Genomic DNA, 27,294 nt, shown 5'->3' with positions numbered 1-27,294 from the left:
GAACAGCAAGAACAGCAAAAATCCTGCATGTGAGTCCCAGTCCTGAACTCACCAACGTGACACTGCATATGGTGACACAAAGCTTCCATTACTCTCCCACGAACAAAAGCAGTAACTCAGAAAAGGTTTTTCTCTTTTTTTAATTATGAATGAGGAAAAGCTCAGAGTCAAAGAAGAAGAAGTCATTCATTTGCCATCAATGGATTTTATTAATTTTGATTCTAATCAAGGCAGTTCATAGTACTTCTCCGTCTTTGGATCAAAATAGCATTTCAGGCAAGGATCGTAGAGCAGATTCAAATAGTTATCCCCATCCTCTTCCTCACTCAGCGGCTTGTTCCGTCCTGTAATAAAGCCAGGAAATCATTCTGCAATACTTTGCATTGTTCACAACATGCATATGTGAAAGTTATTCTAATTAAATTTGCATATAAAATACATTAATGTAATATTTCACATTTTTTATGCATGCTGGCATGGCTACGCCAGATATGAATAAAGCTCTACTCTGTTAGATCTTACTGGAATTAAATGAGAAGCTCAGATGGTGTGGTGACCTTCAGACTCAGGTGGATTTAAAAGTTTTCTGCCGCTACCATTTTTTTCCTCATCAATCAAGACCTAAGACACCCGGACCCAGTACCACATTATTGCAGCTGTAAAGAGATTCCCTGTAATCCCCACTACATTAAAGCACCCGAATTTAGCTGTTAAATTGACAGGCTGTTAAACGCTAAAAAGGTTATGGAAGGCTTCGGGTTGAACATTTTATCTTATCAGAACTTGGGCAACAATAATGAAAACTAATTATAAGACACATTGTGTAAGGGTTTTAAAAAATTATGTTGTAAACTGGAAAGGTTTCATCAATTAACCTTGTCGATGTGTCTAGGGGGGGCAGACCTGTAATGAGCCTGTCTCCTCTGACCTATGGTGTTAGTTGGAGGACAGAGAGCTCCACTCTCATGGGCTTTTACCTTTAATTAGATGCAGTTTCATTTGCTCTCCTACCATGCTATGTGCAGTCGTTGGTTGCTGTTTTTTTTTTTTTTGGTGAGCTCTGCCACCAGTGAATGTTCTCATTAGTTGTATACATTTGCATAATGAGTGTTAATGTTAAAGCACTGAAACGTTTGCTGTATTCTTACCAATGAAGGGCACAAAATGCAGTCTGAGGGGCAAAAGGGATTGAAATGAAGGGTACTATACCTGGGACTAGACTTTCCCCGTTGTTCGGTGTTTTGCCTGACCTTCTCTGCTGGCTGGGGAGAATAATAGGAGGGCTAAGCACGTCCATCCACTCCCTAGGGAAGAGACCATAAAGGCAGACAGTCATGACAACACATGCCATTACAGTCACCATTCTACTATATGACATTTTTACAATGAGGTCCCATCATCATGCGCTCTCAGAATCCCATCTTGGCTTCCATTGTCCTTGAGCCACATCTCATACAAACTTAGCCTCTCAGCCTCACAGCTTTACCTGAAGGATCACTTATTAGATTAAAACTCAAGCTGTGACTTCCAAGTAGCCACATATAGCAGCGCGCCGGGGTCCTAACCTCGCCTGTTTCTGTGGGAGAATGACTTCATTTCTCTCGAAATGAGTTTATCATCCCTGACTGTGATATCGCCATGCTACAACTGTACATCAATCATTTTCCTGTAAATGCAAATACAGTGCCATTCCTTTAGTGTGGTGTATGGTGGAGCAGATTCCAACCAGAGGAAACGCAACAAAATCATGACATAAATTACAACTTGAAAGCAATGTAAGATTAATTTGTTAAACAGCCTTTCTAATTCTTTTGGCTTTATATCAGCAGCGCAATTATCCATTAACATCTTTTGCCTCTGGACAAAAACCGCTCATAAGTGCACATCAGAGTATATTTATTGTACCATATTCAGCTGACAGCAGATGATTCAAGCGGTCGCCTCTGCTTGGAGATTCTCACTATCGAGATGTGCAGTGACTGATAATGTCACTTGTACTGACAACAAAGAGCATTCAATGAGCACGCAAAGCATTCGTGGCTGGGACAAATTTAACAACGCAACTTTCTAAAGCAGTGTGATGCACAGCGCATAATCATTTTCACTGACTTTACTGTCAGGTTCATAAAGTTTCAAGTGTCTGTGTTTACAGCTTATTTTTTTTTTTCAAAAGGACATCATTGATTAAACTTCCTTTCCACAAACAAAAAACAAAAACAAACACGCATTATAACAAAGCTAAAATGCAATAAGGCTTTAGCTATCTCAAGTCATATTGTAGCCCATTTTCCCTATAAAATGCTGGTCGGACATAAAACATCAAGTGAAACTTGAACTGGTGAGATAAAAGTTGGGAAATGTAACTTAGCTGAAATAAAAAAAAAAATTTAAAAAAAATATCTATCACTTTACTACTTTCCTAAAGCTGTGCGCTGAATAGAAAAAAAATCATAAAAAGCCATTTGTAGCATTGAAAAGTTTCAATGAGTCGTGTATCCTTGTTGCTCTTTACCTTTTGCATTTATTTCTCTTGACAGATTTGACAAATTAAATTACAATATGTGTGAACTGCCCAAGTTTTTCTTGCTCCCTTCAGTGAAACCCCGGGGGTCAAACAAATTTCCAAATATCTTAAATTGAACCAGCTTGATCATTTAAACACTATAAGGAAATCTCCATACAGTATTTCTATAACCGCGTTTGTCATAATGATTGTGTTTGATTTATAAGGAAAGGGTACCATTTAAAATGATCTCGCTGAAGGTAAAGTCAGAGCGCATGAACAAGTGATAGGATTCCATTTTCTAACAGTTCATTTTCATCTCATCCGTCTGTGTTTCAGCATGACTTCATTCCATTTTCTATATTTCTAACCTTATGCCTGCAAAGTGATAAAGGACATTTTCTCCACAAAAGCTCAGATTTTTTTTTATCCTTTCAACTAAGGTATTTTTTCACTCTCACACCCTTTTACTGCGTAATAGGAAGGAACACTGAGAAAAAGTAAATGGAAGCAATTTTCAAGGACAAGGACCCCTGCAACCCAACTGTAAATTGGACTTCAAACTGTTAAGTGGGACTTTTCAAGAATGATTAAATTCTTACATCTTTAAGTTGTTATAATCCAAATAGAGAACTCTGGATTTAAAATATATTTTCTTTAAAATACATGATTTGTTTTCAGCAAGTACAACACAACAATTAATTAGAATGAAAAGCTTCGCAAATATCTACAATTTAAAAACGGTTGTGAAGGTATTATTCTTTGAAAGATAGTTTAGCACTTCTACTGAAGTTAACAATAGGTCTTTATAGTAAAACAACTGCATTGCTACCAGCAATTCCTCTGACAGCCTTATTTTTGGTGTTCCATTTGCTATGCCAGCCACAGGCAGAAAGAATTATCACGCGCTAAGAAACATGTTAAAATGCTCGAAAAGGCCTGGCAACATTAATGCAGAGCAACAGAAGCATTTTAGCTGTCAAGGAAGCTGTAGCTCTCAACAGCAAGAAAGCCTTGCAGTGGTGCCAGGATGCTCAAAAAAAAAAAAAAAGAACCCCACCACGATAGAATTTTCTGTAAGGGCATCCCAGGATGCAATGCCTAAAAGAAAAGAAAGAAAACAACGACAAATCCTGTGCAGCTGCTATTCAATATGCAAATGGAGGCTTGCTTCAAAGTCTAATTTCAGTGGTACAGCTGTGGAGGCTGTAGAGCTGTGCACGACAAGGAGAGGAGCCTGTTTGAGGCGGTTATCAATAGCAATATTCATTTCAGTGGACATTCAATCAATGTCGCTGAATATTTCAACAGTAGAAGGAAAATTCGCCAGTCCAAAAAGCCCCCCCCCCCCCCCCCCCCCATTTTTTTTTTTTTTTAAAAAGAAACCAAAAACCTGCAAAATGTTCTACTTGATGCTGATGTTTATTGTATGTCATAACGATTGAAATGTGCTGCGAACAATAACACAAACAGAAACAATTAAAAACATGGGACTCTACACATGTTCGCGGCACGCCGCCTCGCCGTTTCATCAATAAATCAAAAGTGTTAGCGAGGAGGAGGTTGCATAATTAGAAGAGCGGTACTGTGATGCAATCCCTTTGTCTTCTTTTGTAACACGCCACATGGTTGTGTACACCCACAAAGAGAAAGAGACGCGCAGGGACACGGCTGTGAATTAGCAGGCCGCGGGGCGATGCGATGTCTCCAGAACCCTCCAAGGAGAACTGGATCCACCCAGACGCCGCCGCAGTTGGATCTTCAGATGTATACGCCGGGTTTGTGGAGCGACATTAGATAATCGCTGGGATTCAATTTGTGAGATTGCACCGTGCACTGTAATATGTTCAGTAGGTTCATCAGAAGGGGTTGCATTATTTAAGGTGTTATTGAAGGTATTCCATTTTTTCACTGTTTGAGAGTTCCTCTCACTTCGACCTCGAAATCAACACACTGAACTTGTTCCAAAAGCTTTTTGACTCAAACTCTCACTAAGCTATTTTTCGCTCTCTCGAACATTATGAAAAATAGAAACTTTCAGGAGGGTTACACAACGGATCATTCTATTCCAACATTGCCTCGATTACTCCTCATTCCATTTATTCAAATTAAAAGAAATCCTCATTATTTTTCCACCACAACAATCTGTCGTGTTCAACACGTTTATTACCAACTTACCTGTTTGACCAAATCAGGTTGCTTCATTGCTTTCCCTTTCATTTCCTGTGCAGACGTGCACACACGTCCCTAAAGTTGACAATTTATGGAGCACTTTGAAATATTCCTTTCCCTGCAGCAGTGTAAACTTAGTCACCAATGGGCTTGTTGTTTTGTTTTCAAAACTTCATTTTAGTTAAACTTTCAGGTAAAGCAGGGTGAAATATTCCCCATGGCTGTTTTACAATATGAATCTCAAAGGTCTTGCAAAGCAGGAAGCCCAGCCTGTGCTTTCTGTAGCACTCGACAACATTATGTCCCCTATAGCAATACAGCGAACAAGAACTTTCTTAGTAATTATATCTCACAATAACTTTAAAGAGGTGAGAAATCGCCTGCAATCGTGTGACAACGGAAGTTTGAAATGAAGTGTCATTAATTCATTTATAAATTCTACTAGCAGTGTTCAGCAATTAAAATCAATTCAAACAGGATCAAGATAAAAAAAAAAAATAAATAAAAATCATTTAAATAGCAATTCTTTAAAATTATCTACATGAAAAGCAGAGAGAAATAGTCATGCCAAAATCATGTCTGCCACTATAGCTTACATGAGTGATTGGTGTTATTGGGATTCTTTTGTTCGCAAAACTTGAAATTGGCTTCGTAGAAAATATATGAAAACACGTATATCTATATAACGTATATGATAAAAATGACAGGAGAACAAATAGCACAGCTGTTCTCTTGACACAGACTGAAAATCTGTACATTGGAAACTTGGCACAAAGGTGACATTGTGCGCTGATCTACAAACAGGCGGCATCCAAGAGTCAATTTCACTCAGCGTCTGTTTGCCGGAATAAATATGGAATTTTGGAGGAACGTTCCAGATCATGCAAATTACTGCTGATAGATTTATCTGGAAATGTTTGTTTGTATGATTGAGTCTGCTTTCGTGTGCTCGAGAAGGATGTGCGGACGCTGCTGTTATTGTGATGCCACACACTTCTTACCTGGGGCTCGACTGACGGAGGGGGGTCATTTCCTTTTGATAGTGGTGTCCCTGATTCGCCGGCTGTTGAACAGAAATGATGGAGAAGGTGAAAAGCTGTTTAAAAATGTCATCACATACTAAAACCATCCTTACAAAACAAAAAGGAAACAATCCTATTGAATTTGTTATATTCCTTGAGCCAACAGTAAGGGCACGTCTTCTTAGTTAAAGCAGAAAATAGAAAGACACGCACACATACACATACACCCACACACACACACACACACACACATACACACACACACACATACTCACACACACACACGCACACAGGTATTGAATTAAAATTGTATTATTTAAATCCAGAGTGACCTGTCTCTCAGCCAGAAATAAAGGTCATGTTGTTTGCTACCATCCAGCCACAGAGGGACGAATGGTTGACAAATTATGATTCTGCTCAATACAAATGCTGCTTTTCTGACACACAAGTGTCACGGAGTTCCTTTTTTCTTTTGCCACCATTGTCCTTTTGAAAAGTTTTGTTAAGTCAAAGGTACAGCGAGGCAGTCTTCCCTCTGACATTTCATTTCCTATGCGATTCAGCTCAAATTCTTAAGACTGAAATGAAAAGCCATCATATTATATTTTGTGTGGAATCAATGAAAAAAAAAATGCAGCAGTAAAAAATGTATCTTTAGTAAGTAAATGCTTGTACAGTGAGCTGAACATACATTAAGAAAAACATTTGAGGCATATAATTCTTTCAGTTTTGCGTCTCACGAATACAATCAAAACATGAAGATTGACCCTTGAACCTTTCCTAAATGCTTCAGTTTTGAATTGTACATTTACATTTACATTCCACACTTATAGGCACCGTGTGCATATTTTTCTATTATATTGTATTTTTATCTGCTTTTTTTAGTTCCTGCTATGTGTGCTTCTTTCTCTGTACTATCCTGCTGTACCACTGCAAATTTCTCCACATGCGAGATAAATAAAGGGATATCTTATCTTATCTTATCTTATCTTACATCTTGGCATTATCGCTCAGGTTACAATATTTCACGTTTATTCCACATGAAAGTGTTTTAAAAAGTATAAATTTGAGAATAAAAACTTCATTAACGTTTCAGCCCAGCCGCCGCTGAATTAATCCGTTTTGACTCCCCACCCTGCTAATTTTAACCCTAAATCATGTGTGCAGGGTCAGTGTGAACATGTTTAATCAGTATTGAAAGCAGAGTCAGTGAACCCCGTTTATGTTCCAGATTTGGGAAGGCGTGAGATTTTTCAGTAAGTTATAGGGAACGTCAGAAGACACTCTTCTATGGAGTGATAATGTCAAGCCGATGAGAAAGTAAACCTTTGACTAGACACAATCCCGCATCAATCTTCAGATCCGCCAATTCAATGTTGGTTTTTTTATATGTTTATTCAAGTTGATCAGGTCAGGGCGAAAGGTCGACGTCTTTATTGTGTGCCATGGCAACAAAGAAAGTCAAGTACGAAAAATCTTTTTCCTCGCAAACTACAAAATCAATGAAAGCATACAAAGGCAGCAGCATGACACAGAAAACATGTGTGGTCAATAATAGACAAACAAACAAAGATAAAACCAACGCATAAACATAAATTCTCTTCAGGTTATCAAGGTCCTGTAACTGCTGTAGTGAGTTTGGTCTTTTTAGAAGTTGATCTTTGCAGTTGCAAGTAGAAGAGTGTTTGGTAAAAGACAGCAATCGTTCTCCTTTCGTGACAAAGTCATTTTCAGCCGCAAGAAGTACAAGTATATTACGCTCTCCATCTTGTCAAAGCTAAGGACCATAATATGGCCTCAGGAGGCTTTTTAAACATAGTGCCTGTTGGAGGCTATAAAATGACATGGCTTTGATGAAGAAGCAGCCATGTTGCAGCTGGAGTCTGTGCATTTGCTTGAGTTAATTTTAGCTATCTGCGTGATCCCCTGGTTACATTAGGTCATTCTTTTCTTAAAATAAGACCAGTCCAAAAATTGCTCCCTGAGGAATTGTGCAGCTAATATGATCTGATGATGATGAGATACCTGCCGGAGAAAATCTGGGAGCATTGCACTACATGTGTTATATTAAAATCAGCACTTCACATGGCCATTTATTCTTCTTGGGACACTGAAGCAGGCGACGTTTGCTTGTGAATATACAGTATGTGTGATTGCTTACAGTGTCTGAGACGAGTCCCAACCGCATAGCTTCTTGGATGAAGCTGCGTGGTACATGTGTGATTAAGACTGAACCAAGTCTCGCTCCTCATCCATTGTCCCATTGACACTTGAACCACTCAGTCTGCAGACCTGGCGATCCCTCGCGTTTCCCCTCTTTATCTGTCATCTATACTCCAGTTGAATGAGACACCAAAAGATCACAAAAACAGTAATCTTTGTCTTTGCCCAGCATTGTCCCACCATCTGTATCTGTCAGCGGTGGTAATGGTAAACATAAAAAGCTCTCAAAGCTGGTCACTGTCAGGATAAGGGAATGCTTGGGAAAGTGCACTGCACTCAAGCATTGTACCAAAGAATTATTTTCCATTTTACAAGCATATTTATCAAGGCAGTTTCACCAATATTAAGAGAGTTTGAACTCCTCCCTGATGCATTTTCTTGTATTTATTCTCTACATACAGGTTCCAATATATTCCTGTTTATTCTTGTTTTATCTGGTACGATTAAACTGCTTACAGGGCAGTAATATATTAACAATTTTAAGGTTTTCTATACACATTACACTGGATATGAAAATTAAAGCCCTGTAAATCCTAAAAATACCTACAAAATCTTATTGTCTTTAGGCCCTCTACAATAAATTCAGAATGAAAACAGCATACATCATAAAAAGAAATCCCTAGCTTTTTTAATATAAGGAAATGTACCATCTGTTGCGAGAGTGAAATAAATGGATGTTGAATTTTATTCCATCACACAACAGAAAACTGAGGCGATGATGCAGATGCTCTTATCAAAACACATTTTGAAGTTTGATCTCAGTCATTATTTTGGGGAAATCATTTTGTTATTGATTGAGCAACATGTTTTTAAAACCATATGTCGTACCTCAAGATGCATTCGACGGGTTTTCCGTCATGTGAAGCTACCTGCTGTGCTGCTCATGCCGACGTGACATGGGACCCAAATTCAACTGAACACTTCTTGGTTTGTCTTCAAAGAATAAACGTCTCACATGTAGTCAACAATATTAACAAATAAACAAATCAATAGCTCTCTTTTGATATTTGCTTGAGTCACTTCCTCGTTTGCGGCTGTCCTTTCGTAATTCTAACGTGACAATTCTTGCTTCAGTCGTGGGCCCCCACGGAGGGAATATTTAAGTCATCAAGGGATCACATACCAACGTGCCTGAAATCGAAATCCACACAATCATTCAGTCGATAAGAAGAATCTTTTTGTGTCCAACCCAGCAAAGCAAACAGCGCATACAATTGCCTGGGGGTGAAGTTGTGCCTGGGCTGGAGCTGCGGCAGCACCGCCGCAGTGAAAGTAGCAACAGTGACATGAATGACAGCAGTGGCAACCATTAGAATCCCAGCATCCAGGCAGAAGAACTGACTTGTCACTTCAAGTGAAGGAGTTCTATCCACAGACAATGACTACTTCTTTTTTTTTTTTATTTAAACTTCCATAATAGCCTCGCTTCTATCTTTGACAGAAATGTTTCACGTCCTTTTAATTTGAAGAGTTTTTTGTTGCAGTGTCTGCTAAGCATTATTTAAAAACAATGTTTTATATTAAGTGTCTTTATTTATCCTCTTTTATTTCTATTGACAAGCATTTTCTTGATATACTGCTGGTGGTGCTGTTGCCATACAGTGTGTATTTGGAATTGTAAACACTGCAGCTGATCGAACAACACTCCTTCAGGGCCTGAAGTTAAATGTTCTCCTGCCCTTGTAGAAACTGCAAGTAATATTGGGTGTAATGATTCATGTTTTTAATGGTGACTACATCAGTATGTCCTCAAAAGGAAGCATGAGATGATAATCCCTGTGGTAATATCACTATTCATCATGGGCTGCATGGATTTTTGGTACATTAATAGATACCTGCATGTACAGAAATGGTAAAAGGCCTTCAACTCAAGTATATGTAATGATAGTATTCATTGGGGATCCCATAGTGGACTCAGTGGAGTCATCCAAGGTAGTGTTCTCCCTTTGTAATTCCAACATGCTTATGCTAATGGACCATTCATCTAAATGACCTTCAGTAGCCAGGAGCAAACTATACAATCTTTGAATTCTAAAAAGACTTCTGGGGATCATTTTAAATGACCTAAATAATACTGAATCACTGGGAAGGAGGGGGGGGGACTATGCATATTATTTCAGTGTACTTTTATAAGCTGGACGAGGCCAATTAATGTGCTTCATTCTCCATTGCTTTTTTTTTTTTTAATGCCGAAAACACATTGGAGGAGGAGGTACATCAGCCCATCATTGCAGTTCAAGTCAGGGCTTGAAGTGGAAATTAGCAAAAGGAAGGATCAACTAGGGTCAGAGAATTATATTGCAGAAAGGAGAAAGAAAAGGAGGACAACTTATTAGTCATTGGAAGTGGCAGATGAGCTGTAGCTGTGGTACATGTTAGCGGAGAGTCAACAAAAAAAGATTAGAAGGAGCGGAGTCGAGGAGTACAGACCATTGAGATGTGAGTCCATGTACAGGTGTCATCGCTGCTCATGCCGACGCTGACATTGCACTGGTGGATCTGAGAAGCACTGAAGCCTGAGGCTCTGCATTCATCTTCTTCCTGCTCTCTCTTCAAGCTCGCCAGCATTCGGAGCTCCTGATCATCATCCCCATGCATCCGTGGACTGTCAAGCAGGTCTGAGCTGTAATGGCTGGAATCAATAAGCTTCATCGTTTCAACTTCTTCTTCCTGTAGATATATGACCCAAAGGACAGAGCTTTCTTATTTAGAAGCCGTTCAAAATATGATACTTAACATTTAGTCACATTTCAATATCCACAATAAAATCCTTAATGCTAGTGAATCATTTGTACACAAAGCTTAAAGCAGCACTGGACACCTGAAGTTGTTTTAACTCTCCGAGGAAATGTATTTTAAGAGTTGATCTGTCAGTTTGGTATAGTAACTTCATTTGTGTGATTTTTGACAAAGTGCCAGAATGTCTGGAGTCGCCCTGGTGGTGAGTCAATAGCAGTCAATAAACCAAGGCTACTGGGAGGGAAACAAACTCCTTGTCATATTTCTCAGACAACCTTTCAGTCAAAGCATTCACTGCATGCTGCCTGCTGGCGTTGGCACAAATCAGCAGTCAGGAGCTGCACTGATGAAGGATGCTGGGATATCACTCAGCAGTGAGCTGTATAAATGTAGAAAGCAACAGCCAAGTGACAGATCTCCCTTCAGGCCCTGTGATCGCTGCAGTTCACTATCCTCTGATCCTGAATGTCTTTAACTGGGGCAGAGGCCTACCCCAATTTGTAACAAACCCTAGTCTAATCCTCCAAGTCTTTCCACCAGTCCTCTTTAGTTGTCCAAAATGAGCAGTGAACACACGTCACGAATGGCAAAGACAGACAGGCAAACCACTGTCAGAGTTTTTAATAGGTGTCACATTGTGGCAAACCTGCAGTTTATTAAACAAAGCTGCATTAATTAGTTTCGAAGACAGAGTCTAACATTCAGCCCTTTCATTATTCTGCCAGTCCTCCGGGAACTCCTAACAAACATATCTGTGTCATATCTTTGGACCCTGCCAGGTGGTCGGTGTTTTTCATTTCTCCACTTGATATCTTTCTGTCTGGTGTTTGGAATGGAAGAAATAATGTACCATTGATTTAGCAAGGACTGTTTCCAACAGTAGCCAACAGGAATTGTTGAAAGTGGCTGAGATGCAGGTGTATAGTCATTTTGCATAACAGAAATTTCAAACCGTCCAGTTAAAAGAGTTTGAGAGTGTTGTGATTATCAATTGTCTAATGATTTTAAGTCTGTAAGCGACTCCTTACATTTGGGACAATGTTTGATTTTTGATTAATAAAAAATAAGTATGGTGAAGACTAAACAAAATTTAAAAAAATTTAAAATAGCTTTGATGGAAAAAATCAGGAACCTGACTCCTATTCAATGTTAGATGGATTTCTGGGGTGAGGAAGTTTCTTTTTGATGGTGCGTGTGACCTTTCAATGTGATTGCATGCCTTGGAGCTAATATCAATCAACAATGTTTTATGCAGCTCCATGATGTAGTATTAAACATGTGAATGTCAGTCACAATGTCATAGGTAATCAGGAATGAATTGACAGCTGTTCAGTCCATTTGAAGGGAAAACTCCCCAAAATAATAACAATGGTGCTGCTGTGTTGAACTTACACTGAAGAGTCAAAGCACTGTAGAGGAGACATTATGGCTGGAAAAAGTGTTACCTGGTGCTGCTTGGAGTCATTCAGTTCCACTTCTTGCAGGAGTCCTCTGCAAATTGTGATGACGTTCGGGTCCAGAACCCGGTTTGCTTCCTCTGACCCTCTCGGAAAACAGATGTGGTCGCGCTGGGTAGGTGAGAGGCAGAATGGGGGGACTAACTCAGCCAAATTAGCTCTCTTCCTGGGTGGAAACGACATCCTGGTGGGAGATGACTGCCTCTGTGATGTTTGGTCGAAGGTAAAAGATTGGAAATCCTGTTGCACTTCCGTGGTTGCTTCAGGCGTTCTGGGCGTAGCAGAGTTGGACACTCTAGTTTTTACTTGAGGCTTGAACGCAGCGTAGCCGTGGTCCTAAAGAAAATGAAAATGTTCGGTGAAGATTTTTGGGGGGAATGCGTGTCATTGCCGACAAAGCCCCCTTTTTATGATGACTATCTCACAAATTCTTTAATTGCTTTTAATGTTTCAGATCTTAGTTAAACAACCATAATATGGTTTTCATCTCTTTGATTTGATGTGAGCAGAATAGACCAATCGCTGAAATTGACCAGGTGCATGGCTCAGGATCAAATTAACCTCATATTTATGAAGGTTAATTACAGTTTCTTTGAGTCTGTGATGCTGCACCACAAACAGATTCAAGTTTAACTCTGAGCATTACATTTTTTTTCTTTTTAAACCTTGCAAAAAAAATGAAGGTAATATTGAACTGTCCATTTTACACAAAGAAATACAACAATGAAAATTTGTGTTTTTGAAATTCAAACATGCAGTGCACAAGGGTTATTCGCAAGCCATCTGCCAGTCCAAAAGAGAAAAAGAGGTATCAGAATGATCATAAAAAGAATTAAAAAGCTCTTACAACAGACATTGAGCAACGACCTGACCCGCATTTAACCTTTACAATAAGCTACACGAAGGTGGTCAATGTATAAAAAGCAAACAGAATATTTTACAGTTAATTATTAGAACATAGCATGCATACTAAACGTGTTTTCATAAGCCTCACTTTTCTGAAGTACAGTAATTTATTATGGTGTGTTTGAAAATTCTCTGTATTATACAGAGAATCACAATAGTGGTACTTGCAGTCAGACTGCCAACACAAATACATTTTAAAGTGTCTCTATTAATAATATAGACTTCTTTTCACTTGAATTCAACTGATTGCAGCTTTCGATTGCAGAGGAGTCTCAATGCGTCTCCTTGTTCAGCTGTCATTTGATGAGGTGTCTTCTTTTATCTCGAAGCTTTGTGAGGGGGTGAAAGGTTATCATAAGCACTTGGAGGGTTTTAGCTCACCAGCTCCAGCGCCATATGTTATTTATTTTCTCATCTCCTTCAATGCCTTTATCATTTTCATGATAGCAAGTGAATGAACAATGGACATCATGTATTATTGAAGCTCTTGCTACGGGTGTGGCTGTAACCACCGATGCACTTCCTCCTTTGTCCGTTATTTGAGTTACTGCTGCAATAAAATCTCCCTCTTTGAATTGAAATTAAGCTGATTTTAATTAGATCCGTTGTTTTTCCATCCTTTTTGAAATATTTCAAGCACTTAAAGTGCATGTCTTTGTTTTACTTTTAATGTTTCTCCATGTTTATCTCTGTACAAACACTTGCTCAAAAGAGCTGCATAAACCTGATGCAACCTCTTGAAAGATATTACTGCTCCAAGCTGAGAAATAAGCAATTTGCCATAAATTAATCAAATTGGAAATCAGGGCAACCTGTCTCAGATGTCACCTGAGCATAGAGTGGTTTGCTACTATTTCCTGGGTTGCACAATATGGTAGATTAGAGAGCTAAAGAAATAAGCATTACAATACACTCCCCCCCCCCCCCCCCCCCCCCCCAATTGTGCTCCATTAATAATGGACTTTTAATGGCTTCAATAGTTTACAGCAGAACTGGGCTTTAAATAGGCCACATGTGGCCCTATGTCCCTGACCCCCCCCCCCCCCCCCCCCCCCCCCCCCCCCCCCCCCCCCCGAGAGGTCATTGGGAAATTAAGATTCATGACAAAATTTGTCTATAAGATATAAAATGACCGCTTTTGTTTTGAAAGTGGATGCTTGGCGGATATAGATTTCTAGTATTCAAACTGGAAGGGCCAGTAAAGAAAGTGAATATAGAAAAGATGAAGATGCCCAAAGCATTAAAAAAGTAATTTCTTCTGAGGTTTCAGATACAGAGCATTGTGCACTGGATTAACTGTTTACTCTGCTTCAACAGAAAGAAATTACATATTTGTCTCTTCATGTTACAACTCCAATAAGCACGGCCGCTTTAACACATTTCAGAAAATATTAAACACACCTGGCAGTGTCATTGTTAATATGAAATGTTTTAATTTGTAATTTTTTTTGTCAGAGTGCATTTGTTTTTCGGTCACACCTAATCCTTTGCTACCAGTGAAATTATTTGTAAAAGTGGAGAGAAAAGCAACCGGATGAAGAATTTGAGAAATACCAATGACAAAACAAGCACCCAAAGAGAATTAGTAAACAATATAGTTTAGAAGCATAAGGTTGTCGTTGAGCTCTGTGAGTCATGATTCTGGTTTCAACATCAGCGGGTCAGAATGCAAAGAAAAGATGATATTGCACAAACCTCAGCTAATATATAATTTCTAAAGAAAAATGTCAACTGTACTATGGAAGAAAAGGTGAGCTATGCAGCTTACAAAGGTCACCATGAAAAGATTCACTTTTCTGAAACAAGCGTGTTTCATACAATAGAGATCAGTCTTGTTCCTAAAATCCAAACTTGTGCCCCAATCTAAGCGTGCGCACAGAGTCACTGAAAAGTGCAAGCCAACCTGATTTAACCACGCGAACAATTTATGCTTTTAAGGATAGATACTTGCATGTCAGGCATATGTTAAGAAGGTATTAAATGAAACTAATCAGCAAGACAACAAAACGGGGATCCGAGCTCTGAATTCTCATTACAATGTTTTAAATAAGTAAAAGCAATTAGCATTTCTTTGAAGGCAAGTCCTTTCTAATCATAATTCAACCGTTTAATTTCCCAGCTCAGCATTAAAAAAATATATATATTAATGTTCTTTATCACAAATCTCAGGATCATTAATAAAATATCATGATGACAAATAACCTCAATGACCTTCGAAGTGAAATTATAGTTCACGCTTAGTGATGAGCAATATGAAACTTTCACGTTGAATAGACAATATGATGTGTGCACAATCACACTTTACTGAATCAAATCACACTGTCAGTGGATTGGAAGCGTTTATGAAGTGCAAAAATAAAGGTGAGTACTCCAGAACTGAATGGCCACGATCCTCCATGTTTTCAATGTCTATCTGTTCCAACGCTATTGGCTTGAATGAATGAGTCATCAGGAAGCACTGAAAAAGGCCCGATAACAATACTTTCATTACAGTCAGATGAGCCATAGCAGGAAAACGTTGAAAACATTCAGCCCAGTGGCCCACTTGCATCAGGGCTCTGCACTAAATTCAATGCCAAATCTGATCTTTGGCAAAGTTAACAGTGTTTGTGTTACAATGCAGATTTTTATTTATTTTATTTTTTTTGCCAAGCAGATGGTTATTAATGTCTTAGCAACATAAGAGTGCTTGAAATGTGTGCGTAATTGTGTTTTCTTTTCAGTTGTGATCTTGTCTGTGCTCATAATTTCATACTGAAGCACATATGCGGTGTATTGACTGAATGACAAAAAAAACGTAATGTGAATGTGGAAGCACAGCCTGCTCGTATTGCTCACCCTTAAAGAACAAACTCACCTCATCACTTTCACTCCCAATAAAGTCATCTTCGGGCTCCTGACTTTTACTGTGAAACTGAACATCTCTCATTTCCACCCTCCTCTGGTCACTCTGCCCTTGCCCTCGTTTGGGTGAGTGAGGCGGGGATGAGAAAGTGACCACCTCCCCGTGCAGACCGAGCAGGGGCTTGGACCCCTCATTAGTCTCCCTGCTGCTCCGGACCAGCAGGTCAGGAGACACACCCGACCAGATCGAGTGGAGCTGAAATTCTGCTGGTATGGAAGCGACACCTGAACCTTCCTCAGCAGCACTGCAGCTCCTCTCATCTAAAAGAGAAGATTATAAAAGAAGATTAAAGTCATTTGGTTCTACCACTGGCAAAAAGACATTGCAGGACGGTATTGTTAAATATGTACTCACACTGGTGAATGACTGGTGGCTACAATTACACATGGATCTAATTACAGTGAGTAACAAATCATTTCAGTGTCGTTCTGAGGTCATTTCCATATATGCACATAAAATTACAAAACAATATGTACGGTCACATTTATTCTTAACGGCTGCTATGTGGGACAATGAGTTCATGTGACATTGATGTGTTTTTCTATTTCAGTATTTGTGGTGGTGCTAATAATACATTGATGAGATTAGAATCAATTAAATCTAACCAGTAATACACAAAACAATTTCCAGCTAAGAGAGTCAAACATGTGTTTCTATTGCTGAGGTTAAACTTTGGAGCGATAACCATTTTAATTCGGGATGAGCAAAAAAATATCCATGAAGCTATTTTTGAGGGTTGACGGTGTGAATGATTTTCTTCTTCATTTCCATCCTCGTTTCATTCCAGTAAGATATATCAAATTGATGTCGGTGTGAGTGGGAGTGTAGGTGAGCTATACAGAATATTTTCATCCTGGTTCTATCTTTTGGTCCGAGCAGCGAGTAAAAATGTCTGAGAGCATGGGGGAAACACTCAACATGATGTTTTGCTATATACCGCCAAGAGGATAACACCTTTCTCGCCTTATGTCCATTCACATGTGCATGCGAGACACAAGGAATTCTCTCTCTCTGAGACGGGCTTTATCAAAAAAGAGGCACCTAAATCTGAATGACTGAGCACATTTGAACCCCTCAACAGTATAATCACTTTCTGTAATTGCCCACTGTGTGGCAAACCCTGGGCTCAGGAGATGTCCCTCTGACTTTTATTTAATGTGCCACATTACCATTAATGAACTAACTATTTCCCATCTGTGGGCTGGGCTGCTGCAAAGGAGCTTACCGCTGTGGAGAAACATCCATAATTGAGCTTTCAGAGCACATGCACTCATTCTTTGAGGCCTGTGTGAGCGTGGGTATGTGTGCGTTTGCTGGCTGGCTGGACGAGGGGAGGTCTCGGTCAGTGGCCTTGGTATAGGCAAGGTAAAACTTGAACGGGGAATAGAAGCATGTACGTAGAATAGAAGGAAGCTCATTAAAGTGTATGGGGATTTTTAAAGTAAAAGAATAATTGTTTTTCTTAAATATCAAAGAGTTCATTCAAACACACAGTGGTGAACATGAATACTATGCTCTTTTGTCTGTTCTTACCATCCCTGACTGTCTGTTACCCTTTTCCAACCATCAGCGAGTGTGAACATAGCTTCCTGCTGTCACTTCCTGCTGTCCTAAATCCTTTCCGTTCACAGCTGATGTGAACCTGTGTTTTGGATCTCTGGCTTTTCTGCTGGGATCACAAGCTGCTTCCTGCTCTTTTGCCTACTGGACAGAGGGGTGCATTTTCCCTGCACTTAATCCTATTTTATGATGGAAACCATAGAAGGGATTGCGAACCAGGATCAAACGTCGTTTCATAATTAAACATAGTGTTTATACCATAGCCACACACGCTGAATGGAAACTTAGCTGCCGATGCCAGCTTGTCTCTCCCAGCATGCAGCTTCTTAGATTGTTGCTTGTGAAACGCCCTCTTTTGGGGTGGATGGGGTTGTAAGCTGCCAGATGTTCCTACATATCGTGCTTATAACCGTCAAAAAGATTTATGACGCCTCGCAGTTGAAGAACAATGTTATTAAAGCTTGCCAGAAGCATATCTGTGAACTGATTATGCACTGTGAAAATCCCTATTAATGAAGGCCTTTCAGTAACAGAGCTTCTTACATGGATTCATTGCAGAGAAAATATAGCCAAAAACATTAAATTCAGGTGAATTATGGATTTTGTTTAATCACGCCGCTTTTGCATTCAGTCATGCTCAAAAGATGAAATAGTACAAACTGTAAGAGCTGTTATTAGGTGCTTTAGAGCAGATGCACAATTCTTTTTTTTTATATTTTCAAATCTCATTTTGTTTGTTTGTTGATTCATATACAGTATAATACTTTTATTGATGCACTATGAAAATTATCTTCCAGATTTTTTTGTCATATATGAAGATTCTCAGCTCTAATTGAAAAGAAATGTTGCTCACATTTTTATTCAGTGTTTCTTTTCTATGTGTGATAACCCCTTTTCACTTTCTCCTCCATTTACATTGAACAAAATGTTTTTTTCCATTTCCGGAGTTTATCTTTTTTTTTTTTCTCACCATGCTGCTTTCAAATGTTACACTGCATTCTTGCACAATTTAATATGTATATATTGAACTATATGCAGACATTAGAAACAATGCTGTCATTTTCAGATTAAGTCAGTGTCTCAGTAGATGCAAATATGTGATAAGAAACGAAAAATACCGAGTGAACTAGACTGAGAGGAAGAACATGTTTGGGAGTAGACATTTTAAAAAAAATTACACAGAAATGCAATATTGTACACTGTCAAGCTTACCTCCATTTACATTTGATAGGTCCTCTCCCACGTTGGTGATGTTCTGACTCTCTGTAGCCTTTTGGTTCATTCTCCTGGATTTTACCGCCTGTGGGACACAACAATAGCAAATAAGTTTCAAGGCGCTGGATTGTACTACTCCTCCACTTATCGTAATATACAGAAGACGTAGTTATCCAAATGAAAGGAGACGTATGCTTTGTTCTCTCTATTACCGTATTGTGAGTAAAGACTCTGTCTGAGGTTGCGTTGCCCTTTCCTCCCGTTTGAGAAGCTGGCCCTGAAGCTCCGGACCCCGAGGCTGTGTGGACAACAACCTGGGACCTTCTCCTCGGCCAGCCGGTTGACTTGTCAGCAGAGACTGCAGGAAGAAAATCAGATTACACGATGATGCTTATTGATGTCTCCCTCAAACCTAACACTGATACATGGGGCCATTTTAGCGCGAAGGTAGAAAGTAGCATTTTTAGGCTCAGGGAAAAACTTTTTTTCTAGACACAGACATGTTCCAAAATTCTTTTTGTGTTTAAGAATACAAAACATGCCTTTTGTTACAGCTTACAAACTGAAGTATGTTTTTGATATGTGTTGCACTACATTGCAAATCTTACCCGTGTTTTAAACTACGACAAAGTTTCAGTCCTCATTTTTTTTCTGCCGATTCTTAACGCATAATAATGTGAGCCGGAGCACACGGCCCTAATGGTTGTGATATGCAATTAAACACACACAAAAGAAAATGAATGATTGAATATTAATTCGACTCCTCTGCCGAGCAGATAAAAGTTCTTTTTTTTTTTTTTTTGCAATCTAACAATCTGTTCCACTTTATCTTGTGAAAATAATGGGCTGCTGTGGAAGTTGGGATAGAGGCCTGACCCGACCCCGCTGTATCCGTGCCGGGTCGCATCAGGCCGCTCTCCGCCCTGCTCCTCATCAGAGCTGAGAGCAAACACCTCTACTTCACAAAACAGACACGATCGCCAAGGGTTGGATGGACTCAGACGTAAAAGAGAGTCGGGGTCGACGATACTGCCGATTTAATACCACGCTTTAAACCCTTGATGCTAATGAAGAATTGAAACAGAAACGGGAATTAAACCAGATATATGTTTGAGATAGATAGATAGATAGATAGATAGATAGATAGATAGATAGATAGATAGATAGATAGATAGATAGATAGATAGATAGATAGATAGATAGATAGATAGATAGATAGATAGATAGATAGATAGATAGATAGATAGATAGATAGATAGATAGATAGATAGATAGATAGATAGATAGATAGATAGATAGATTAGATATTGAATTTTGTATTATGATCTGTGAAAATGTATTGACCTTGTGAGAAAAGCAGAACGTCATTGGTGTGAGATAATCGGGGCTTGTTTTGTTGCTGGATGAAAAAACCCTGTCGCTTACTTTTAACAGTTTCTGACAGACTGGGCACTGAAGCAACAGCATACACCAAGCAACTGTGTCACAGTTAAATTGGATGCCGACTCTAATAGCAATCGCTTTAATTATGATTAGGAATGTTATGCTAATAATGCAGATACTAATTACAAAAATATAATTCCAGCGTGTGGTCACTGCTCCCTTCCACGGACATTGCTGGTTGACTCAATGTCACTTAGATAGCTGTCAGAACAAATAAATAAACGTTGATAAAAAAAAAGAAGGAAAAAAGGCCACAAAGGCAACACAATTGGATTGCTGGTGCATGTCTTTTCGTATGAGGAGATAATTGAACAGTTTGAGTACAGGTGGTTATGCATAAATACAAGAAAATGAAGGCCACGGGAATTTCCACACAACGAAAGTGATTATCATCTCAGTGCGTCTGTGAAAAACAGCTTTTCTGCACACAATCATTTTTTTTCAAGCTTTCTTTATTCTATTTTTGTGTAAACAAGTTGTTAAAATGGGTAGTCTTTGGCATTGTCTTGTACCTCCAAATGTTTCAGTTGACAGTCATAAGATACTCTGAGAACAACAATTTGATTCTGTGAGTCTGAAGACAGACTAAATGGTTAAAAAAAAGGATTATTCCAGCCAAAGTTAAATGCCTCTTAGAAATAATAAATAGTTTTGCTATAATTGAGCATTTCACTATGGGTATTACTCCCCTTTAAAACTGATCTTCTCAAGGGTTTTCTGCAGAATTTATTTTCAAACCTGGCTGCAGGGATTTCAGCCGCAGCAGTGAGGTCACACACAGATAGAGGCAGACCTTTCATTCTGCGCTCCCAATAGAGTTGGACAGTGTTGCACTTAAAAGCGTTGCACTGGTCAACTGGGGTCCTACACAACAAAGCCAAAAAGTGTATTCTTTTCTAAACCAGGCTTAATCCGTGGGGCGCAATTCTGCTGCAACACAAAAAGCACCTTCCCCAAACGTTTGCTGCATACAAAGATGTATGAAGAGGTCACTTCAAACACACTTGCCGTGACGGTATGATTGAACTTTAAGCTACTAACGCTTTCTTTTGTTAATGTGTTTTTTTTGTTTTTCAAAATTCATACTGTTATCTCGCTTACCACAGTCAGAGCTACAAACATCAGACTTCACATCGGCACTCTTTATGGTCAGCACTTGAGTGACTTGGTTCACATCGGGCGGGTACTGGCAACTGCGAGGAATCAGGTCCATGAGACTATATACGGCTACAAACAGGAACACGTCAAGATTTGAAAATCGGGGACAATGTTATCTTTCCAGTGGATTAAGAGAAAATAGCATTTCATCACATGGCATTCCATGAAGAAGTAATGAAGTGAAGAAATGCTTGCTGACAGATGTGTATTACTGGTAGTGACAGTATGTATAGCTTGCGATCTTATCGGATCTTAATCACCGTATCGCTGATGAAGCAGACCTAATTAACAAAATTTACTCTGCAAAGGCAATATTTTAAGATATTACCATCGTCTGATGTTCCCGTAGGCGCTGCTTTCATAGTGAATATTCTCCGGACTTTACAGGTGGCACACAGAGTGATGCCGTCCAGAGACCGAAATCCCGTGAACAGTTCACTGGTCAATGATTCGACGTCGATGCATAAAGTAGACCACTGAAAAAACAAGACACAATGTGACTTTGGTACTCAAACTACTGCATTAAGATACACGTTTAATGCCTACTGTGACATACTATGAATACAAGCGAGACATGCATGCTGAAGGAACATTGCGAGGGTTGTGCCATACTCACAATACTGCGTTTCAGTTCGACAAAAGGGATCTTTGCATGCAGAGGTGTGACGGACAATTCTTTGTACAACGTTGACAAATGGAGTCTTTTTTTTAGATGCTCTGAATCACTTATTCTGTGAACAACAGGTAACAAAATAAAACAGAAATTATGCACAATCATCAGTAGTGTCACCAAAAAAAGTCTCGGCTCGAAAAATCAACAAGCTTTATTCGTCCCCGGGGTTGGCTTGTGAAGGTGTTTTTACTTTAATCTCGTACTGTGAAATCAGCTGTCATGACACTCTCTAGAATTGGAAAAATGCCGCTGGCAAGGATGTTTCAGCATATTCACAAATGCTAATAGGTGAAAATAAATGAGTAGAGAAGTAATGCAATAATAATACATATACCATGTATACTCTTGGGCACAATCAGGTTTTTTTTTTTCTTCTTCCCTATATCGAGTTGTCATGACTATAACAAGTATCTTAAAAGAAAGCAGTATCAACATTATACAACACAGAACTGTTTGTGATAGTCAATTGAAAATACCATGGCATAAATCAATATCGAAAGAATTTTCAGCGGAGCAAAGACTATTGAGACATTGAATATGGATTGTTTTATGGATGAAACAACAGTGGAAAACTGCCATAGTGTCAATTTTCTTACTGTGACTGAATCTAAGGCTGCCATAGTAAACCCACTGGACTACACTAAGCATATATTTTCATGTAATTATTCATTCCTAATATGCAGTGGCAGATATGAAAAAAGGTCTACTTTGTAGCAAATTGTTTAGCAATGTCCTAACAAGCAGTTTAATCTTTAATCTTTTAACTTAAACACTTAATCTTTTAAGCAGCTCAAGGGGTTTTCATCGATGTAAACAACCTGTGTTGCATTAATTTTTCTGTGAATACATATGTATTCAGTCAGTATTTTCTGCACGTTCTGTACAATCATGCATTTCTTACAGTATTTTTCAATTACTAAGAATTCGCCAGTAAATATCAGCCCCTATTCTATCTACCACAAAGTGGAAGGTAAAAATGTATTCAGATCAAGAACAATGAGCATTCTGATAAATGTTCATCAAGGGCAGTTAGTGTTTATAAATTGTATGAAAGTATAAAAGCCTATGCCGATGTACTTACACAAGTTCAGTGGAAAAATCTTTGCATGGAGGAATATTTACTTGAAGCACCAAATATCTTTGAATGAGCCCAACTGCAAGGAAATAGGTGTGAATTACTGTCAACATACAGAAATAAGGAGAGAGAGAAAAATAAACCTTACAAGACTTACGAGACATTTTGCCATTCTCCTGCATTTGCATTTTGACTGTCTGGCTGCTCCCGTTCAGACAGTAAACAAATCCTTTGACTTCTTTATTATACTCCTGAGACAGAAACAGAATTCAGAAGAGGCCTTGGTGCGTCTCAGTCCTTGCTGATATTTACAAACAGTATTGGCTGCTCTCACAGATGGTAAAGTATATTCTTTTTTGGGGAGAGCATATAATTAAGTTTTGACCTACTGAGCACATGTGACATGTGCTTATTATGGAAATGTAATGAAGTATTGCTTGCAACTACTATAATAAAATGTAATATTGTGTCAGCTACCTCACAATGATATGATTTAGGGCACTGGTCATTAATTTGTTTGTTTTTGTAAACATTTGAACTATTGCTGTCCAATGGTACTTTGGCAATTCTTTCATTCTTTTTTTTTTTTTTTTTAACCTTTGCAGTATTCTTTTGGGCCAGGATCTTCTGCAGTGTAAACCATTGTGATAAAAAAAAGTACATTGTACAGATAAATACACTGTGTTTGATTTCCAACACAAACCTTGGGGTGAACCATGCTTTTAGTCACGATTTGGTAACTTTAAGATATCTGAACTAAGTAGTAGTACTTTAATGAAGTTATATTTTAGAGATTTAATTTGCTGACCTCTTCTATCAGGATGGATATACTGTCTTATTGCATTAAAACCAAGAAGAATGATTATATCAAATTTCACTGCATTTCTGACTTATGACTTATGGGATTATGATTTTTAGATAATTGATTAAGTCAGGTTTTATGCACATGATTCAAAAGGTACTCTGGAGTATGACTATACTCCCATTTTGAAAAGCACTAACTTAATGAACTCAGGTTACTTGGGCCTGGATGATTACTATAACAGAAACGGCACGCTCCGCAATGCCTTACTTTATAAATGGCTGAGGATCCTCCATAAAGTTTCCATTTAGCCACAGGGTTATTTCCCTGTCCGCTGAAGATCTCCACCACGGCTCCACCCTGAAACAACGAGTCAGTCTTCACTAAAACGACCATTTGTAGCTTGAAAGTGAGTTATTCGCATTGAGAAGGGCTTCTACTGAACGATAGCAGGCGTGTTAAAATGTGCTCACCTGAAAATTATTTCTGAACATTTTACGTGACGTCCCCTGTAGGAAACGTTCACCGGGATTAATTGTGACCTGCTGATGTCAGTCGGTGTGTTTGCAGTAAATGCTCCATGAAACACGGATAAAAAAAACAACAACAACAACAACATACGTTGACTTATGAAAGAGAGAGTCTGCGTCGAGTCAGATGTGTAGCCATGGTTACCAGACACCACTACCTGACACCGTACGTTCCATGAGCTCGCCCGTGGTGAATTGTGGGTAATGTAGTTTATAACCACAGCCGTTCACGGTAGAACTGGCTCAACCTTCTGCATGTGTTCACTCTGACTAATTCTAATTATTTCCACCTTGTGTCGACGAGCGTGCCGCTTCACAGTACGGAAGATAAAGCGGGAAAGAGCAAATGACTGGTAAGTTACACGCAAAATGAAGCGCTTGCGAGGACAGGGTGCCCAGGGTGACTGTTACTAGTACAGCCACACAAATTACCAGATGACGCTGCTTTGAAAGTAGTTGTTGCCATTTAACATGCAATTTGATTAGGTCGAGGCATTACTTTTGTATTCACCCCTATTAAAACTCTCCTGTGTAAACACAATTATTTTATTAACAATGGTCTGTTAATTATGTTTGTGGCATTGTTGTGAGGCACTCTTGACAAGCTGGAAACACTAATACAACCTCAAACAAAAGCTGAAAACTTACCTTCTCTCCGTGGCTTTGAAGGGTTGCCAGAGTCATTTATAATTCCATACTCGTATTTAAATTCATCCCGTAATTAAGAGCTTTTCAGTCATTATAATTTGTTCCATTTAGTTTATTCATATTTCCCAGCTGGCTTCCTTTTGTGTCTTTATCATTTCTATATTTCTGCTCTATTTTCATTTAGATTTTATTTTTATCGTTTATGTTTTATCTTTTTATGTGGTTTGTCTTTGCTGCATTATTATTTATTGATTAAAACATTTTTTTTTTACTGTTTTGTCAGTCATCAGTAAGGCACCTTGAACTGTACTAACCTGCATGAAGGGTGTCATACCTGTGCTTTTTGATTGATTGATTAGTTATGACATCTCACTCCAGCAATTGTGCACATGCATATTTAAGATTAGAAGGCTTCTAGGTTTTTTTTATTTTTTTATTTGAAATGGTGAAACTTCCATATATTTAAATACTTTTACGATTTTAAGATAAAATGTTTTAACATTTATAGTTGTATTGTGAATGTAACACGTCATAAATACAGAAGAAAAAGACATAATTTAACCTGAGACCATGATAATCACAATTAATAATCCATTCATAAACGCATGTTATGCGTTGAAATAACTGACAATTCAATAATATACACTTTTTCTTTTGGGATAAGAATCTGGATTTTCTTGATAAAAACATAATCGTGGATTCAATCAAATTGCTTTTGAGAAATGTTTTTGTTTATGCCCCACCACCACGCCAAACGTTGACATTAAGATTTCCCACTTGTTTGAATAAATCCACAGTAAATACTACTCATGCCTACTAAGGTAAGGACATTTAAAGAGAAACCTGCCTTCACTTTTAATGAGCTGGGATTGGCTCCAGCACCCTGTGACCCAGAACAGGATAAAAGGGTATAGAAGTATGGCTGAATATTTCTTAAACTCTTACTCCAATATGTAAAAAGTATTTCCTTTTCATAACCACAAAGGTTATTGGCAGACATCTTTATTTCATTTCAGCTGTTTTTATTCTTTATTTTCAAAATTTACCAGAGTTAACTTTTATCTCTCGGTCTTTCTGCATTTTGTATTTTTCCAATTTTGACGACAAGGTTTATATCAAACAGAGTTGAGCTGAGAAACTCCCAATAGAGGAAAATAATCATTCTTTTCGGAGTTAGAGAACCTTCAATCAGATGTTTTAGCTCCACTAAGATTTTAAATATCAAACCATAAAATGTTGCAAAAGAAATCGGCTGAAGAGAGACGTGTGATAAAGTTTTATCCTCTTTTGAAAGGCAAAAATCTGCTATTGTCACATTGCCACTTGCTTTGTTTATGCCGGCAACAGGGCTATTAGAAGATCAAAAAGATGTCTTCTAATTAACTACTGATGGAGAATACAGCCAGAAGTGTATGTCTTGGTGCTTATTATATAGTTGTTGCATGTCTTCAAGCACTAAGTGGTTTCAGCTATCTATAGATATAAATCTGATGTGTGTTTGATTGTTCTTGAACAACACTAAAGCAAAAGGTTTAACTCTTGTTGCTATGCGTCTTTCAACTTGAACTTTTAATGACGACAAAATCAGGTTGAATTCTTACTCCTTCCTGTGCGGGCTGAAACGTTTTCTACTCCTTCTTCGCCTGAAATCCTTCAGAAATCTGTGCGGTGTTCATTACTCTCTCAGTAAAACCTCTTAACATCACTGAAGAACCATTAGGTGATTCTGGTGGAGCGCTGTGCCTTTAGTAAGCTGCATTACCCACGGGTGTGTAATCATGATAGGGACAACTTATTTGGACTACTTTATTGTGACAATAAATGCAAAACTGGGTATGCGAAAGAAATAGCATCAACGGTACATAACACTTTGAGAGGTTCATAATTAACTCTTTACATTTTTTTTTTATTCTTTTTTGCTGTGCAGAAATGGCGTGATGCTGATTGGGACCGACAGCGTCATTAAAATAAAGCCTGGCATGCGGTGAACACTGACGAAGCCGGTATGGAGAAATCAGTTAATAAATCAGCTCTTGTTAGCATACTTAATTATGAGTAATTATTCACTCATTATTTTGAAAAGAATCTATTCATTTGCATCTGTCAAAACATATCAATTAGAGTAGACAATGTTGGTTTTGAGTGCCCTAGTGTGACAGTAACATAAGATGTTTTCTTTTGTGAATAGCTGTAACGGCCACATTTGTGAGGAAGATATTTCATGAAATATTGGATTTAGGGTGGAACTGAGATTCCAGTTTCA

At 38.5% G+C, this 27,294-nt stretch overlaps 1 protein-coding gene across 1 annotated transcript in view; it reads right to left on the bottom strand.

Moving 5' to 3' along the window:
• cfap20dc (CFAP20 domain containing) overlaps positions 1-24,347 on the bottom strand; it is a gene marked incomplete at its 5' end in the record, with an annotated part of 36,313 nt that extends 11,966 nt beyond the window's left edge. The window contains 16 exons of the mRNA XM_080461136.1: positions 233-344; positions 1,210-1,304; positions 5,677-5,738; positions 10,351-10,590; positions 12,105-12,452; positions 15,880-16,187; positions 18,700-18,787; positions 18,953-19,060; positions 19,515-19,660; positions 21,247-21,372; positions 21,632-21,779; positions 21,920-22,034; positions 23,058-23,130; positions 23,209-23,302; positions 24,124-24,213; positions 24,327-24,347. Of these exons, the coding sequence (XP_080317262.1) occupies positions 233-344; positions 1,210-1,304; positions 5,677-5,738; positions 10,351-10,590; positions 12,105-12,452; positions 15,880-16,187; positions 18,700-18,787; positions 18,953-19,060; positions 19,515-19,660; positions 21,247-21,372; positions 21,632-21,779; positions 21,920-22,034; positions 23,058-23,130; positions 23,209-23,302; positions 24,124-24,213; positions 24,327-24,347 (2,174 nt within the window). The remainder of the gene's footprint in view (positions 1-232; positions 345-1,209; positions 1,305-5,676; positions 5,739-10,350; positions 10,591-12,104; positions 12,453-15,879; positions 16,188-18,699; positions 18,788-18,952; positions 19,061-19,514; positions 19,661-21,246; positions 21,373-21,631; positions 21,780-21,919; positions 22,035-23,057; positions 23,131-23,208; positions 23,303-24,123; positions 24,214-24,326) is intronic.
• Between the last annotated feature and the right edge of the window lie 2,947 nt (positions 24,348-27,294).

Source organism: Lipophrys pholis, assembly GCF_963383615.2.
Source record: "Lipophrys pholis genome assembly, chromosome: 4".
In the NCBI taxonomy this organism is placed as follows: domain Eukaryota; kingdom Metazoa; phylum Chordata; class Actinopteri; order Blenniiformes; family Blenniidae; genus Lipophrys; species Lipophrys pholis.
Note: the sequence above shows the minus strand (reverse complement) of the source record. Positions and strands in the feature narration are given on the sequence as shown.